Consider the following 16,763-nt stretch of genomic DNA (forward strand, 5'->3'; position numbering starts at 1 on the left):
CGTGAGGCAGAGAGGGGTTGACACAGTTCACAGAGAGGCAGTTGTTGGAGTCTAGAAGGCTGCAAAAATATTGCAGAGTGGAGCTGGTGAGGTACTGTAGTCAGAACAGTACCTGACAGAGCAGGGCTAGAGGAGTTGTTACCGAGGGTTTCTAGCCGAGGAACCTGGATCAGCAGTGCAGTTGCACAAGACGATCATAGTAGTGGGCATCTCGACAAGCGGAAAAAGGATTTCCAGGAGGGAAATTAGGACTCAGAGGGAGTCCAGAAGAGAACTTCTGGACGGGAAGTAGAGACTTAGAGGAGTCGAACAGAGAACTTCTAGGAGGGAAGTAGAGGAGCATCATGACACTTCACGGGGTAAGAGACCAGGATAGACTGGACGGAGCATCGAACTTCGCAGTCTGGAAGGCCAGAATCTTATCAGTGCTTGACAAGAATCGTGTCAAGAACTTCGCCTTGAAGGTTATAGCTATCCCAATCGACCCCAATGATAACGACAAGTACGAAGAGGTGATGGCGAGGGCCAAGTGCATTATCCTTGACGGCGTGAAGGATCATGTGGTACCACATATAGCCGAGAAGGAAACGATAGTTGAGATGTGGGAGGCTCTCAAGAACCTATACCAGCATACCTCTGTGCAGAGAAGAATGCTGCCCGAGAACCAGATGAGGTTGTATCAGATGAAGAAGGGTCAGTCGATCGACACCTTCCTCGGAGGACTAAATGAGATTCGAGACCAGTTGACTGCTATAGGAGCGACACCAGATTAGGAGCTTATGGTGAGGACAGCCTTGAATGCTGTCTCAGAAGATTGAGAAGTGTTTGTCCAAAGTATTTTGGGCAGAGGGACTCTCCTACCTTGGGACGAGATGTGGGCAGCTCTTCGCCAGGAAGAGATCAGAGGACAGTCGAAGACAGGTAGCAGCAGCAAAGGGATCAAAGTTCAACAGGAGGAGGAGGATGTGGCCCTAGTATTTGAGAAAAAACAGGAGAAGCGGAAGAAGAAAGATCTCTCCAAGATCAAGTGCTTCCACTGTGGGGAGATGGGTCATTATGTGACCCAGTGCCCAAGGAAGAAGAGTAAGGGAGCGTTTTCCGAGACTAAGGCAGCGTCAGCACGGGCAGAGAAGGAAGTTTTGACAGAGGATGACTGTGCCATGAGTGCACACGCCACTTGAGCGGAAGTGGGGAGACATCGAGCTGTAGTCAGATGGACTACATGCAATGAGGGGCAGGATCCTTGAGGTACCCAACCTCTTGGATTAGACCTTGCTACGGGAGCCCCGACGAGGAGTAGCAGGACTGGCTGAGTGGGTAGAAACGGATGCAGATGGAGCGGCAGAGAGAGCTACAATGCAAGAGTCCCGAGACAACGCAGAGCTAACAGGTTGCAGCGGTGCGAGAGGCATAGGAGTGTTGCACCAGTGTAGGAAGGCACATAGAGGTGTGCAACGGTGCGAGATACAGTAGAGTTGTTGCAGCAGCGCAGAAGTCAGAGAGGGAGCACTTGTTAGCGGCAGAGGGAGCTTTAGCATTAGTGGGTGTCTCTAGCCCAACAGAGAGGTCAGCTGGAGGATCAGTTACTTAGTTCTCAGCAACTGAGTTGCAGTGCAGCAGTGGGTAGCACGATGCAAAATGATGAGAGGAGGTGCAGTGCGGATGCAATGCTGGGCGAAAGGACCAGCAACAACACAGATGCAGAGGGAGTTGTTGTACAGATGCAGCAGTGGCAGTGGCAAAACCATGGGCAGTAGTACAGGAGGCAGCAGTGCAGAGGATGGTGGGCTGGAAGGCCTAGCATCAGCACAGGTATCGATGCCGGATGATTCGAGTAATACTCAGTGAGGAGTATTGCTAGAGCACAATCCTTGCTAAGAGCGAGTGTTGATTTGGGGTAGCATTAGATGTTCTCTAGCCACGAAATTTGGTGGAGAGGTTGGGGCACATGAGATCTCCAATACCCAGAAAGGGTTTGGGCAGATTCTAAACAGATCAGGAGATATTAAAATAATTAATATTTTTAATGGAGTCCCTAAATCTAAACTTAGGGAAATTAAAATATTAATGTGTATTAATATGAATCTGTGTTAGAGTGGTCCAAAAGACATGGATCAAGCCAATTCTAATCTTAGCTGTTGATTATGGACTTAATCTCGGCCGTTGAGATGTCAACAGGAAAAGTATAAGAGGAGGCTTGAGGGTCACTTGGAGAGCACACCGGATGATCAGTCATTTTATTCTCTAGAGCAGGGTTTGCTAAGAGAGATAGAATCAGTGATCGGGAGAGCAGCTGAGGGGCATTGAGTACAGAGAAACAGAGAAGGCAGAGATTGTGCCGGGAGAGTAGCGCAACGGCCAAGGAGGGTGATGCAGAGCTAGCAAGGGCTCACGCAGGGCCACGTATAGGCAGCCAAGTGCTGCGCAGAGCACCGGAGGGGCTAGCGCAGCTGACGCAGGGCCTTCTGGCGCTGACGCAGGGCCAGTGTGAGATAGAGAGGGGCTGACGCAATCCAGTTTGGGCAGACACTGGGGTTGCAGAGCAGTTTTGTGCTGAGGAGCTGCCGAAAGGATTTTTCGGGGTTTCAGCCAGGAGATTTCTCTCAAACTGTGAGGTATAGTTGCTAAGGAAATTCTCTGTTGGGTAGGCCAGTTTCAGCACCCAGATTGTACTCTAATATTGCTTAATAAGAAAACCCTCAAATAGCTGCACCAGTTTTCCTGCATTGGGTTTTTCCGGGGACATTGGTCCAAAAATAATGGTGTCATGTGGTGTGTTTGTTCTTGTTTCTTTTAGTTGTTGATCTGTGATATGTTGAGCATGCACTGGTGTTTATTTTCAGTATTTACTTTGTAAATAACTTGTTAAAGAAAAATAACAAGTAGGTAGGAATAAATCAGAAAAAGTGCATGAAGGGTTTCTAAACTAAGTAAACTTAGAAACTTCAACAAAAAGCATATATATAGAAGGAGATTCAACTCATTTGAAGATACATTCGATCTGAAGTGAAAAAGACAAGGAAGAAGTCAAAGATCAAGGAGAAAAGAAGGAAAGGTCAAAACAAAGAAAATATGCCCTAGAAGATTTCACACGTGCGAAAATTTCCGGATTACAGGAGGTCGAAATTGCAGACATAATTGCAGGCTGGAAATTCTATTGCAGGTAGGCAGAAACTTCTATTGTAGGTGTCGAAGACTAAGGTTTGACTATCTTTGAAAGGGTTTGACTTCTTTGACTTGAGGAGATTTTTGTCTTGTTTGGAAGAGATCTTCTTGGAGGGCTAACTTGGTGCTTGGAGGAGGTTGACTTTGGTCTTGGGGTCTTGGAATTCTGATTTGAACTGATTCTCTAAGAAGAGAAGAGATTCTTTTTGGGTTTTCCCCCTTTGGAGAGGTTTTTTGCCTTAGTTTGGAGTCTATATTTTGTGTCCACTGTCTTTTTATGATCTTCATGATTTATGCTCTTGCTAATTGTTTGATGAAAAGAATCTAATTAAGAACAATAAGAAGATAACATAAGTTCACAAGCTTTTATCAAGGATAAGGAGAATTGTTTAAATAGCTGCCCTACTAAATTATCCGACGCAATGGCTAGTTGAACTGACTTCCAACCCATAGTACAACTCGACCTTTGTTAGAATTCCTGCAAACCTAGCACCCGACACATATTTCCTAGCATATTATCGATCGACTGATTAATTACACAAATAGATTCATTAACACACAAATTCAGTGGAAGCAAAATATACCAATCTCAATCACCAAATAAGTGACACGAGATTCTACGCAATCACAGTCCTTCATTAAATTCTTCAGAATTTACTTGGGCTTCCTTCTTGGTAAAATGGCCCAACTGAGGAAATACATACAATAACTGGATCTGGTCCAACTAATCAAGCCTTCCTTGGCTGATCTGGATTTCCTAGTTGCCCTTTCCTCAGACCGAACACACTCACCAAGATGCCTCTCTCAATCTTGTGCAATCTTGCCAATCCTCAAATTCTAAACATTGTTAAGTTTTCGAAATTTTGAATGGTATCTAAAATTCTAGTTTCTTCATAGGAAGTCCAATCAGGTTGGAAACACTCTCAAACATCTTGAAACAGTTCATGGTTATATATATATATATATATTTTTAATTTCGGGGTAAATTTTGTTGTCCCACATATGACATACAAATTCGTATGGAATGTTAAACTTTTAAATAAAATGATATAAAAGGAAAGACAGTCTCCTTTGCCTTTCATTTTCTATTCTTTTACTTTAGGAATTTAATATTACCATTAATTACTAAGGTTTTTCTATTTCCATAGTTTTTCTTTTAAATTTTGGGGTTAATTTTTGTAGTCCAACAGGTTGACATATGGATTAGTATGGAATTGGCAATCTCTATACAGAACTGGCTAGTTCCATACGAAGGTGGCTGGTTCTGTGTATAACTGGCTGATTCCATCACAAAATCGTTGGTTCTGTACAGAATGTTAGGTTCAAGCAGTTAAGGCTGGTTCCATCGCAAAACTGGTCTGTTCTGTACATTTGTTCAGTACAGAACTGGCCATTTTCATGTTAGACCCTTGATTTAAACAAGCCATTTTTGATGCAAATTGCCATCAGATCTAAGTTCTATGAAATTTGCAAATATGTACTATTTTCCCATTGGAATTGCTTGAAAATGTGATCCCTCAAATTGGCTATGTTAGTGGAAATGTGGTATATAAAAAATCATATATATATATATAGAGAGAGGGAGAGAGATTTTCTTAAAATAACACATTATGCTGAAAACAAATAAAGAGGAAAATAAGAATGATACACATAAATGACATTTTACAAGCAAACCCATGTCTATATTAATGCCCATAGATGATTGCAAGATGCGAAATCTAAATGAAACCTTTATGGATAAGGCTATACATCAAAATCAGCTTTTATATACGAGGTTCTAAATCAAAATCAGATTTTATATATGAGGCTATATTGACTGAAATAAAAACATGAGCTAAAGATAAGTACAAGTACATATTCTTTCCATGTTTGTCTTTATAACCAAAAATAGAAGAAGATTCTTGTTCAGCAGAACCAGAGTGTGGATAGGAATTAGAGGTAGCTCCACTTCTACTCACACAATGCATCCCCAGCAATACCAAGAGCAGCGAGAGAGATTTCTAAGTCTGGGCATTCTAATTTTTTTCCAAATGGGTCTAAAAATTAATTAAATGGGATGAGAAACTAATTAGATGTCTTCAATAACCATTTATTAAGGGCAGAGTCTAACTTATAGACGAAATAGCCTTTTCCACCGAAATCTGGCTATACAATTTCAAGCAAGATTGTGATTTTTTGTTGTTTAAAATACTTTTTTGAACATAAATGGATTCAGCACCCTTAAAAACCCTTGGGGCACTCGATTGCCTCAGATTAAACAACTTAAACTTAAGTATTTAAAAATCTCTGCCTTTCTGCGGGAACACATACAGGAGTCTGACGGTTGCTATCTTCATCAGGTTTTGATCTATATCTTACTCTTTGCAGATGACATTGCACTCTTATCCTCATCACCAGAAGGTCTCCAGAGGCAGCTGGATGCATTAGCCCTATTCTGTGATCTCCGGAAATTGACAGTGAACCTGAGCAAGACAAAGGTAATAGTCTTCAACGGGACGAAGAAGTCTCAGGATCTCCGATTTCTCTTCAAGGGAGAGAGAGTGGAGATTACCAATAGCTACACGTACTTGGGAGTACAGTTTTCGGGCCCCCGGTTCAGTATGCGGCCAGCTCTGCAACCTCGGATCAATAAGGGGTATGGCTCTCTAGCCATTTTAGAGAGACAATGTTTCCGCCATCACTTCCAGGACATCTCGTCAAAGTTGAGCCTTATGGACGCCCTGATCCGACCCACGGTCCTGTACGGATCGGAAATTTGGGGCCCCTCCTTGCTTGAGTCAGATTGGGCAGCAGTTGAGAGAGTCCAAACCCTTCTCCTCCGACGTATTATCCGTTGCAAGCATACTATCCCACAACAAATCATACTGGCCGAATTTGGTGCACAGCCCTTCCGCCTTGAGACAGCCTTCAGACTGGTCTCCTTTCTTCACCGAGCCCGGAGCTTCGCAGATACATTGAAAGGACGCGAAAGGTACCCTTATCTAGCCTACTGCTCTTCTGAGGCCATCGACCGCACCCAACCAGGAAAAGCCAAGTGTTGGTATACAGGGGTCTCGAAGTTCCTCGAGTCAGTGGGTCTCCATATAGATCATCTCCCCCCCTTTCGGTATTCCCTGAACGCCCCCAGAGGACTCCCCCCCAGGCAGGAACTAAATAAGATCATCAAGGAAGACATCTACAGGCAGTTTATCCAGGTCACATGGATTAACCCCCCGGGGGCCTGCGTCCAAAGATGGCATTCTATGCAGAGCACTTCTTGAGTATCAGAGACGGGCTTATAGTTCGCCCCCAGTACACGCTTCGACATTGGATGCATGCTCTTCGGATCCCCCTCGGGCAGTTCAGAGTTGGATCACATAGGCTTCGGGTAGAGACAGACCACCAGATAGAGAGAGTTGACAGGACTTGCCGGCTATGCCATACACAGGAGGTGGAAACCGAATGGCACTTCATCTTCGGTTGTCCGATATATTATGAGATCAGAGGTCGCTTCCACTGTCTGTTCAGAGGACCACAGAACCTATCCAGCTTCTTCAACTACACGGACCAGAGATGCGTCGCACTTTACATCCAGGAAACTCTAAAGCATCGGGAGCATATCCTCCAGCCTCCCGTCCGACCCAACACTACTCGTCAGATCACCTCTTTCTTCAGCATACTCCCCTCAGCCCGAGGAGTTAAGAGATCAACCAGTCCGAGTACCGATCAATCCGGCTCACACAGATCGACAGACCCTCGTTCAGTTAAGAGGAGAGGCCCCTTGCTTACGAGGGCCCAGCAGCAGAACCGTTCCAGGCATCTCCCCGAGAGGCGGCCCAGAATCATTAGATCACGGAGACAACACAATGGGAGGCAACCAGCGCCCACCGCTTCAAACCAGCAAACCCTACTGAACTACCCACAGTTCTTTTCTCTCGGCCTCGGATGTTAGGAGTAGCGGACTCCCACATCCGCGTCCCCAGGATCTTCTTCACCAGTGATACTATGACGTAGTCTAGAGATCAATAGGCGTGACCGGGATCGGAGCTCCATACGCTCTTCCCAACCCGCCTCGTTTTTAGTTTCTATCTTCCTTTCAACATTTGTCTTTCTGAGGAGACCGATTGGTTCTCCTGCTGGGCACGGCCCCTTATGTAACCGGCAGTCCCATTGACCTACTTTGTGGTCATTCGTTGGACATTAATAAAATTATCTTATCTTATCTTATCTTATCTGCCATAATTTGGTTAAAATTTATTAGAAAAAATGCCCTGAAAAAAGGTTATTTCATCTATAAGTTAGACTAGACCTTTATTAAGTGTTTTTAGGCTACCTGCAAGTCCCACACCCCTCATGGGCACTCGGGTGGTCACACAAACATCCAGAAAAGTGCCTGAAATATGGCTGGAAATTATCAAACTCCTTAGAAGGCTGCTGGCTGCATTGTATGGCATTTCCAAATTGTGAAATGTCATATGGTATGGTCAGTGGCATTTCCAAGGAATTTCCTACTGGTTTTGGCCTTTTTGTGCATTAGACTGCTTTCTGGGTAGGCTTTATCTGCAACATTCATAGAAAACACAAAATGAGTAGGAGGAAATTATACAAATAAAACTCAATATCTGAAAGTTTTACGTGATGACCTGTTCGTGTTATTGATTATTCCCTTGTCAGTCTTATGCTTATGTATCTTATAAAGACTTGTATTTAGTTGCTACAAACATGCAGCTGACAGAACGGTAACAATGATGAAAATTGAAATGTCTTTCTGAATTGGTTCAGAGAACTTTTCTTCAGCAATGTACAGTTTGAATGTATCCATACCAATCCATAGCGAGAGTGAGATGTTTGGTTGTGAGGCAGGGGCTGAACAACAACAAAATGATAAAATATCAACTGATCCAAATCTCAGGGTTTCAATGTTAGCTTTTGTGGTCTTTTATTTCTATTGAATTGTCATAAGAATTAAATCACGTCCCTTCTATATTGCTTATTGCCCAGAGTGACAAATTGCAAATATTTATCCCACCTACTAGATTATTGAGGAATTCGCTGTAGTTTGTGCAACCATTTGGCCATAGTCTTCATTTGATGTCACGGTAGTTGAAATTTGAATAATTATAGAGGAGAATCATTTCTGAAGTTAATTCAAACATAATTTCCTCATCTTTTTAATTTGTTTTTAATTCTTTCGCAGGATTTTTAGTACAAGCACATATAGCAAATTGGTCTTACTTATACTAAATATATGTGCTTTGACATACTCTTTGGGGGCTACTATCTTTTGATTAACCCAAATGAATAAAAGAGTGTTGAAAGTAAAGAAGGATTCTAGCTAATTAACACAAAAGCGTGTTGTAGTCAATATATATTTGAATAAGCTCATTTATATGTTTCTAAAACATTTTCCACTCATCCCTTCTTACAGAGAGGCAATATTGGAGCCATACAATTCACACATGATATTTTCCGGCATCTCATGTGGCGTTCAACTAAGATACAGGTGTCAGATGAATTGAATCTACCTCCTCAAGAGGAGCGTCTGACATTGTTAACGTTTTCTCCAATTGAAGCCCAGTTTTACAGGCGGCAACATGAAAGTTGTGCAGTTAATGCTCGAGAATTCATTGCAAAATGCAAAGATGATATTTGCAAGAAGTCAAAGCAGTGCAATAAAAAATCACATCTTATAGGTAGCATTATGGATGTTTTTCAGTCAGAGATATCCTCTAATCCGATTTACAGTTTAGTACAAAAACTAATCAAGTATTGTAATACCTTTCAGGTTACGAATCTTCCTATGATTCACGCCTTTCTCATGGAGAAGCCGCAAAATTATTGACATCATTGCTAAAACTCCGTCAAGCTTGTTGCCACCCTCAAGTGGGAAGCTCTGGGTTGCGATCTTTACAGCAAACTCCTATGACCATGGAAGAGATTTTGCAGGTTATCTTTGTTTTTTGTTTTCGGTTCTTAAGCAGAAATAATTTTCACCCCTGCCAAAAGGAAGATTCATTGTGAAGTTTGAACAAATGTAGAAAGTGATCAGAGGGGCATTCTGTTTATATTTTCCCTTAGTTGTGTTTTAACCTTGATTTCAGGTTTTGATTGGAAAGGCTAAGATTGAAGGGGAAGAAGCTCTCAGAAAATGTGTTGTTGCATTGAATGGATTGGCTGCTTTGGCTATAATAGAAAGTGATCTCTCACGTGCAGTGTCATTATACAGGGAAGCTTCAACATTATCAGAAGAAAATTTGGAATACTTTCGACTTGATCCTCTGCTAAATCTTCACATTCTCCATAATTTGGCTGAAATAAATGATGCAGTTTTAAGTTCTAGCACAAATGGGAATTCTAAAGGAGAGAAAATTGTCAATGGCTCAAAGAAAGTGGATGGCAAATTATTTGAGGGTTTAATGAAAAAGCAGACAATGTTGGAAAGTGGTGATAGTAGCTCTACTAGAACTTTGAAAAAGTCAATTGCAATTCCAGACTCATGCTCAAGAGAAGACCCAATGGCCATGGATTCATGCTTTAATTCTGATCTTCAGCAACAATGCGAATGCATCAAGGAGAAGTACATGTTACAGTTTATTACAAAGCTTGCTGCAGCTCGTGATGAATTCAGAAGTTCTTACAGCCAGGTATTCAAGAGCACTGAACAATGCTTTTTGTGTTATAACTCTGTCTGACCTTAGAGTGTGGCATGGAAGGGCAGGTTAAATTGGATTCTGGTCATTATTGTAAGGGTTGTGGGTTGACTTTCTTGCATATCTAGGTGAAGGGATTCTTCCAAAGGAAGTAGTTTGTGCCCTTTTGGCTAGGAAATCTTAGGATTGAGTGGTATATGCCAATCTTTTGGTTCAAATACATGTTTGAAAGTTTAATATGATGATTCCAAAATAATATGAATTGATGTGCATAGCAATTTCATTGGTTGTAGGTTCTTATAATCTCAAGTTTAATCCATTCTCTTGATGCTCGTTTTTATATTTAATGCCTGATATTGGTTTAAGAAAAATGGTCGGTTCAGTATTGATGATAGTGACAAATATTCAAGGAATTTAATCAGGAATTAGATTGTTAATCTGCAACTTTAACATCTTAAGTATCTTCAACTTCATAGGTTATAGATGCAAGGAACGATTGCCAACTTGTAGGAGGAGAAAATTGGTGGTTCAATGCCCTGGAATTAGTGCAGCAAAAGAAAGATCTTGAAAAGGATTTATTGGACAAAATCCGAGACAGTTTGTCTGGAAATGATGGAAGGCTGAATTCATCTTGGCCAGTTTCACGGTATTTCTGACTCCTTACAGCTTATTTTATCTATACAACGATGTTTTGGAACGAGATATCTATGCATTTGGCTTCGGAAGTCCAATAGAGTAGGATTTGTATGTTCATTTAATGAAACTGACAAAGTTTGCTAAGGAATCTGAAATTGTTTTCTGAAATGGGTGTATTTGCATATATGAGGTGTCTGATTCTGGATAGATAAATGTCCTAATTGTAGTTTGATGAGCTTGTTCCTATCATAAGCTAGCGCATAGAGATTATGTCTTAATGCAAAAAATCTCCTTGATGGTGTTGCCTCCCGTTTTGTAATTGATGCGGATATAGGTGCAAGTATGATTAACTTAGCATGTTTACTTGAACTCATTAATATATATTTTATTCTAGTGCTTCATAATGCAGTGAAAGCTGGTGACCTTCACTAACTAAACCATGTATTATATCGTAAAGTTAACAAAAGAAACTGTAATTCGTGACATCCTATGATTATTTCATAGATGAAAAATGTTTCTTTTGATATGATTAAACATGATCAGGGAGTTATTTCCTTCATTGGTTGCATATTTTCTTTTTAGTTTGTTACTGCCACTGGCAGGATTTTCAACAACTTGCAACCTTGAGGCATACCATCTTGACTAGCACAACATACTTTGTTAACTTGCATTCAGTAATGTAACAAATTAGAATGTAACCATAAAAAAAGAATTGTCCAATCACCTTGTCAATAATGTTAGCATCTCCACTTTAGGATTAGAAATTAGAACTTCTGAAAATAGAAATGGGATTACAACTTAGGCTTTACCTATGTTTCATCATTGCTGTGGAAGAAATGAATCTAAGCTCATCTAGTTCACTTCAAATATGTGGTATAATTACAAGAAGCAGAACACTTGCTCTTGGTGTGTTAGTCACTTACATAGGTTGTAGAATTGTTGTGAGGATACCATAAGAGTAGCATTTTAGAGGGATGAATGCCAAGAAGATTCCTGAATTATTTGGTGGCATATCAAGTGAACCTGATAAAACTTAAAGGGAACTCAAAGAGTAGTTGCAAGGGGATTGTTGAGCAAGGTAGCCACTAGCACATTGGGAAAGGCTAGGATGTTGTCTCTATGATTTAGCATGTATACATCCCTATTGGTGATGATTTTGTGCTAATGTCCTCTTCTGCATTGTAATCTTTGGTTTCCCTTTCTCCTCCTCATCAAATCCATTCTCCTGACTAGTCTTTGAATTTCCTTCCCATTTTAAGTATTCTATAGTTGAACAACTTCATAATCTTAGCTCTTTAGGTCAGCAGCTTCTCCTCCTCATCTGTGGGTAACGGCACAAGGAGACCTTAAACAATTCTTCCAGAAAATCTGGCAGGGATTCTTTCTTTTTTGTGGTTCCTAGCTTTGTATCTCACCACTGGATGATAAACTTTTGTTTTTAAGTCTTAGATCTTGTAGACTTGATGTGCTTTTTATAGGATTTACATTTGCACTTCTCTTTGTATATTGATCCTGATCTATCTGGCAGTCCCTTCGACCTATTTATGACCATTTGCTGGAGATCAATTTAAATGATCTTATTAGTATTATTATATAATTCTAAGTATTTGTTTCTTCCTCTTTATTTGATGTTGTCTTTCTCTTTTCATTTACTTCAGTATTGCTCAATTAGTTGAACTTTCTTCGTTATAGTTGGTAATTGGCTTAGATCTCTATATGAAAATAGGTGGTAACTAGCTTAGATCTCTACCACCTATTGCTCTCCAATAATAAATTCTCTGGAGTTAAATGCTTGAATAAAATCCAACGTGAACTTTGAGAATGATATTATGAATGCCAATTTTATCTTTATAATGGTACCTTTTTGTGTCCAATTTTATACCCGACTCTATCTAATCCCTAGATGTATAGAATACCCTAATAGGAATACGATAGGTTGTACTTTCTCCAATGAGTTGGAAGCACAAACCACAAACCGATATCCGCAAATATTTTTCAACCCAATTACTAATAAGTAGTCAATAATTGCCATGATGTATTAGTTGAAGTGCATAATTTGTTTTACAGTTTACTCAACAGACCATTATTTAAGCCGAGGAGACCCTATATGGTTTCTTCTTTGGTTGAGTTTTTGTTCTTATATAAGTGAAGAGTTCATCCCTTTTTTATTGCTTGCAACCCCTTATCATTTTCACCATTTGTTGTTTGTCTTCCGGTGTCTAGTTTTCTCTAAACTAATAGTGTATTTTTTTCTTCTTTCAAATTTGAAATTTGGAGCCACCAAACTGTTGGATTTGAAATTGGATTTTTAAAATCATTGTCAAGCATAATTGATGGATTATTGTAGAGCATAAATCTTCAAATATTTGGAGTTGTGCAAATTCCTGAATCTAACACATCAGAAACCCCTATTGCAATTACTGGTTTACAATCTCCTACTTGTTCTTTACATTAACAAGTTATTGAATTGCATAAACATCGAAGTAACCACTATTGCAACCTTCACAGATATATAGATCATGCACTGAATTAAACAGAAACAATAACACAAGGGACACCGTTATTTTTGGAGAATCGTCCCCGGAAAAACCAAATTCGGGAAAACCGGTGCAACATTTAGAATGTTTGTATTATTAAGCAGATTTCGTGAATACAACTAGGGTGCCAAAAATGGCTCACCCAACAGAGAGTATCCTCGGTAGTAGTACCTCTATCTGGAGACAGATATTCCAGCAAATCAGCAACCAGATGATTAAAACCCCACAGTGACTTCGGTTGTTCCCTATGCTGTACAACGAAAGCTGCTCCAAGCACTGCTCAGGAATTGCGTCACTCCTCAAAGAGTTGCGTCACCCTATCCCGGCTCAGAATTTACTGATCTGCTCCCAGTCTGCCCCACAAAATCTCCACAACGCTGCCTCTGAAGCCTCTACGACTTCTGCGTCAGCCTCTATGACTTCTGTGTCAGCCTCTACGACTCTCTGCGTCCTCTTTGTCAGCTCCTACGGCCTCTGTGTCAACCCTTCCAGAGCTTGCATTGTCTCTCCCGGCACTGCGCTGCCTCTTTGCTATGTATTCTTCAGCCTCGGATAAAAATCCCTTGCTGAACTGCCCCTCACTGCAACTCTGATCACTAACTTGATTTCCTCAGCAAACCTCGCCCCAAAAAATCGAATTCTTTGATCACTTGGTGTGTCTCCAACTGACCCTCAAGCCTCCTCTTATACTTTTGCTGTTGACGATTCAACGACCGAGATCAATGTTGCACGAAGACCCCCCCGGTTCCAAGCCCCGAAGCGCGTCCCGTACGGAAGCGCCTAGGAAGCTTGGTCGGAAGCGCGCTTCCGAAATTCAGAAGCGCCACTTCCGAATTTTTTGCTGCTTCCTGGAAATTTGGAAGCGTGGTACGGAAGCGCCGAAGCGCGCTTCGTATGGCGCTTTGGGCGTCGGAAGCATGGCGCTTTGGAGGAGGAAGCGTACGCTTCCTGTACGCTTTCAGAAAAGCATTTAGAAAATCATTTTTTTTTTTCAATTTTTTTTTAATTTTAGGTGAGTTTGCTTGTTGGGGGTGGGTCCACCTTGGGTTAGGGTGACGAATGAAGGCAAAAAAAAATATAAATATAGCAGATGCTCCCTCATGGTAATGTTAAATTCTCCTTTATTTTTCATTTTCATCCTTTTACTTAAATTTTTAACATTACCATGAAATGACTCAGGATGTTTGAGAGTGGTTCCAACCTCATTGGACTTCATATTGAGAAAATAGAATTTCATATCCTATTCAAAATTCAGCCGACTTAACAGTTTTCAGGAATTCAGAATCAATGGGATTGTGGCATTTCATTAGATTATATCAAGTACGAAGGTATGCGATTAGCATTTAATCAAGAGCACCAAGCCCTATATGTACCCTAGTGTTGGTGGTGTTAATTGTTGAACTCCTTTGTCACGCGACATGCCCTTAGCAAAAAATTACCTTTCAGTCAAGTCAAAAATCATCGATCAACCATGTTAAGCTTTTTCTACCATATTTTAAGTCTTGAATTAGGTAGTTTGACCAAAATTGGGCAATGTTGACTAATATCCCTAGACAATCGAGGTAGAGGCAAAGGCTAGACAAGAGGAGAAGAATCTAGATTCTAGATGGTTGATGCATCTAAATGGTTGATGCTCGAATAATTAATCATTAATGTACAATGGATGTTATATCTATCTTGATTTATGCAAAAATATGCATGTTTTCATGTCTTCTACAACTAATTTGGTATTTGGGATGTTTGTTTTGAGTATAAATGCAAAAAAATATAAAAAATTATATATATATAGCAGACGCTTCCGCAAAGCTTTGCTTCCTAGATTTTTGGAAAATGACGCTTCCGCGTCCCCGCTTCCCAAAAACGTCCCTGCGTCGTCCCCGCTTCATGCAACATTGGCCGAGATTAAGTCCCTAATCAACGGCCAAGATTAGAACTGGCTTGATCCTCGTCACTTAGAACTTTCTCACCCATATTATATTAATACACATTAATATTTTTATTTTCCTAGGTTTAGACTTAGGAACCCTTTAAAAATATTAATTATTTTAATATCTCTTCATTCGGGTGGAATTTCTTCAAACGATTTTTGGGTCTTGGAGAGCTCATGTGCCTTAACCTCTCCACCAAATTTCAAGGCTAGTGCACATCCGATGCTACTCAAAATCATAACTACCTCTTAGCGAGGAATGTGCTCTAGCAATACTTCCCCATAGAAACATTACACTGATCCTCCGCATTGGTCCTCTGTGTTGATGCTTGGCCTGCTGCCCCACATCCACTACACTGCTGCTTCTTGTACTACTGCCCATGACACTGCTACTGCCACTGCTACATCTGTACTGCAACTCCCTCTCAACATGCTGCATCATGCTGCCCATAGCACTGCCACTGCTAACTGCTGCACTTGTTGATTTGTGGTAGCATCGGATGTGCTCTAGCCATGAAATTTGGTGGAGAGGTTGGGGCACACGAGATCTCCAATACTCAGAAAGGGTTTGGGCAGATTCTAAACAGTTCAGGAGATATTAAAATAATTAATATTTTTAATGGAGTCCTTAAGTCTAAACTTAAGGAAATTAAAATATTAATGTGGATTAATATAAAACTGTGTTAGAATGGTCCAAAAGACATGGATCAAGCCATATCTAATCTTAGCCGTTGATTAGGGACTTAATCTTGGCCGTTGATATATCAACGAGAAAAGTATAAGAGGAGGCTTGAGGGTCACTTGGAGAGTACACCAGAGTGATCAGTCATTCTATTCTCTAGAGCAGGGTTTGCTAAGAGAGATAGAATCAATGATCGGAGTTGCAGCTAAGGGGAATTGAGTACAGAGTGTAATATTCCTAATTAGCTATGGCTAATTGGAATATTCGATTTTGTTCAATTTTTGCCTTCTATAGTTATTTGTAAATAAAAAGTGAGGAAGGGTGAACATAACTCACTTTAAAATAAAAAGTCACTTCCTAGGTAGCACAACGTTGTGACTTAAAGGGGAGCCAAGGGGGCCAAAGGGGGACGCAGAAATGGAGCCCACGCAGACACATGGAGGAATTGCGCAGGAGGAAAAGAACACGTGGCAAGAAGGGAATCACGCAGGAGGAGGTGAGCCTAGGGATTGTGAAAGGCAGAGGCTATAAAATAGATAGGAGCCCCCTCATTTTGGATCATTCAGTTATGTGCATTTTGAGCTAGTCATTTCGACTTCTGAGCATGCTGGCTGTTTAGCTAGTCTGCAGCACTGTTTAGTGCATTGAGTGTCTCCGTTCGGAGATCTCACCCTTAGCCCCGAGGGACTTCGAGTGCCTGCTCGGGCAAGGTATTTCCTTTGGTGTTTCAGCAGTAGTTTCATCAGCATTCCAGCAGCAGTTTTAGCAGCGTTTTGGAGGACTGCGCAGCACTGGGAGAGGGACGCAGTTCTGTTTGGTTGTTGTGCTGGATTGGGGTCTTGCAGGTGGATTTTTACGGGGAGATTGAGTAGGGGTCCAACTCTTGTCTCATTGGAGGAATTTTGGCAGGGTTTCAGGCAGTGTTTCAGGCAGAGTTTAGAGGGGTTTTCTTCAGTGGCAGCGCAGGGCATTGAGGAACTGCGCAGAACCCCAAGAGGGTGTTTTTCGGGGGTCAGCCATTCCAGGAAAGCTTTCTGGGTTTTTTTGGGTTTCTTGAGTAGAGCCCGAATCCAGAGTTTCAGCTTTTTCCGAGGAGGGGAGCAGCCCCAAATCATCATTTGTTTTAGCAGCAGCAACAACATCCACGCAGAGAGGCCATTCTTGTCATTTTGAGAGTATTTCTTCAC

General features: G+C 41.2%; 1 protein-coding gene across 5 annotated transcripts in view; it reads left to right on the plus strand.

Annotated features, from left to right (window-relative positions):
• LOC149158008 (uncharacterized) overlaps positions 1-16,763 on the plus strand; it is a 413,335-nt gene that overhangs the window by 111,733 nt on the left and 284,839 nt on the right. For all 5 annotated transcript variants that reach the window (XM_089436086.1, XM_089436084.1, XM_089436088.1 and 2 more), the window contains exons 9-12: positions 8,573-8,837; positions 8,930-9,090; positions 9,246-9,788; positions 10,271-10,440. In XM_089436086.1, the coding sequence (XP_089292212.1) occupies positions 8,573-8,837; positions 8,930-9,090; positions 9,246-9,788; positions 10,271-10,440 (1,139 nt within the window). The remainder of the gene's footprint in view (positions 1-8,572; positions 8,838-8,929; positions 9,091-9,245; positions 9,789-10,270; positions 10,441-16,763) is intronic.

The sequence above is a fragment of the Pinus tabuliformis genome, chromosome 5_2, assembly GCF_031772625.1.
Source record: "Pinus tabuliformis cultivar Carrire ecotype Pingquan chromosome 5_2, CPIR1, whole genome shotgun sequence".
Classification (NCBI taxonomy): domain Eukaryota; kingdom Viridiplantae; phylum Streptophyta; class Pinopsida; order Pinales; family Pinaceae; genus Pinus; species Pinus tabuliformis.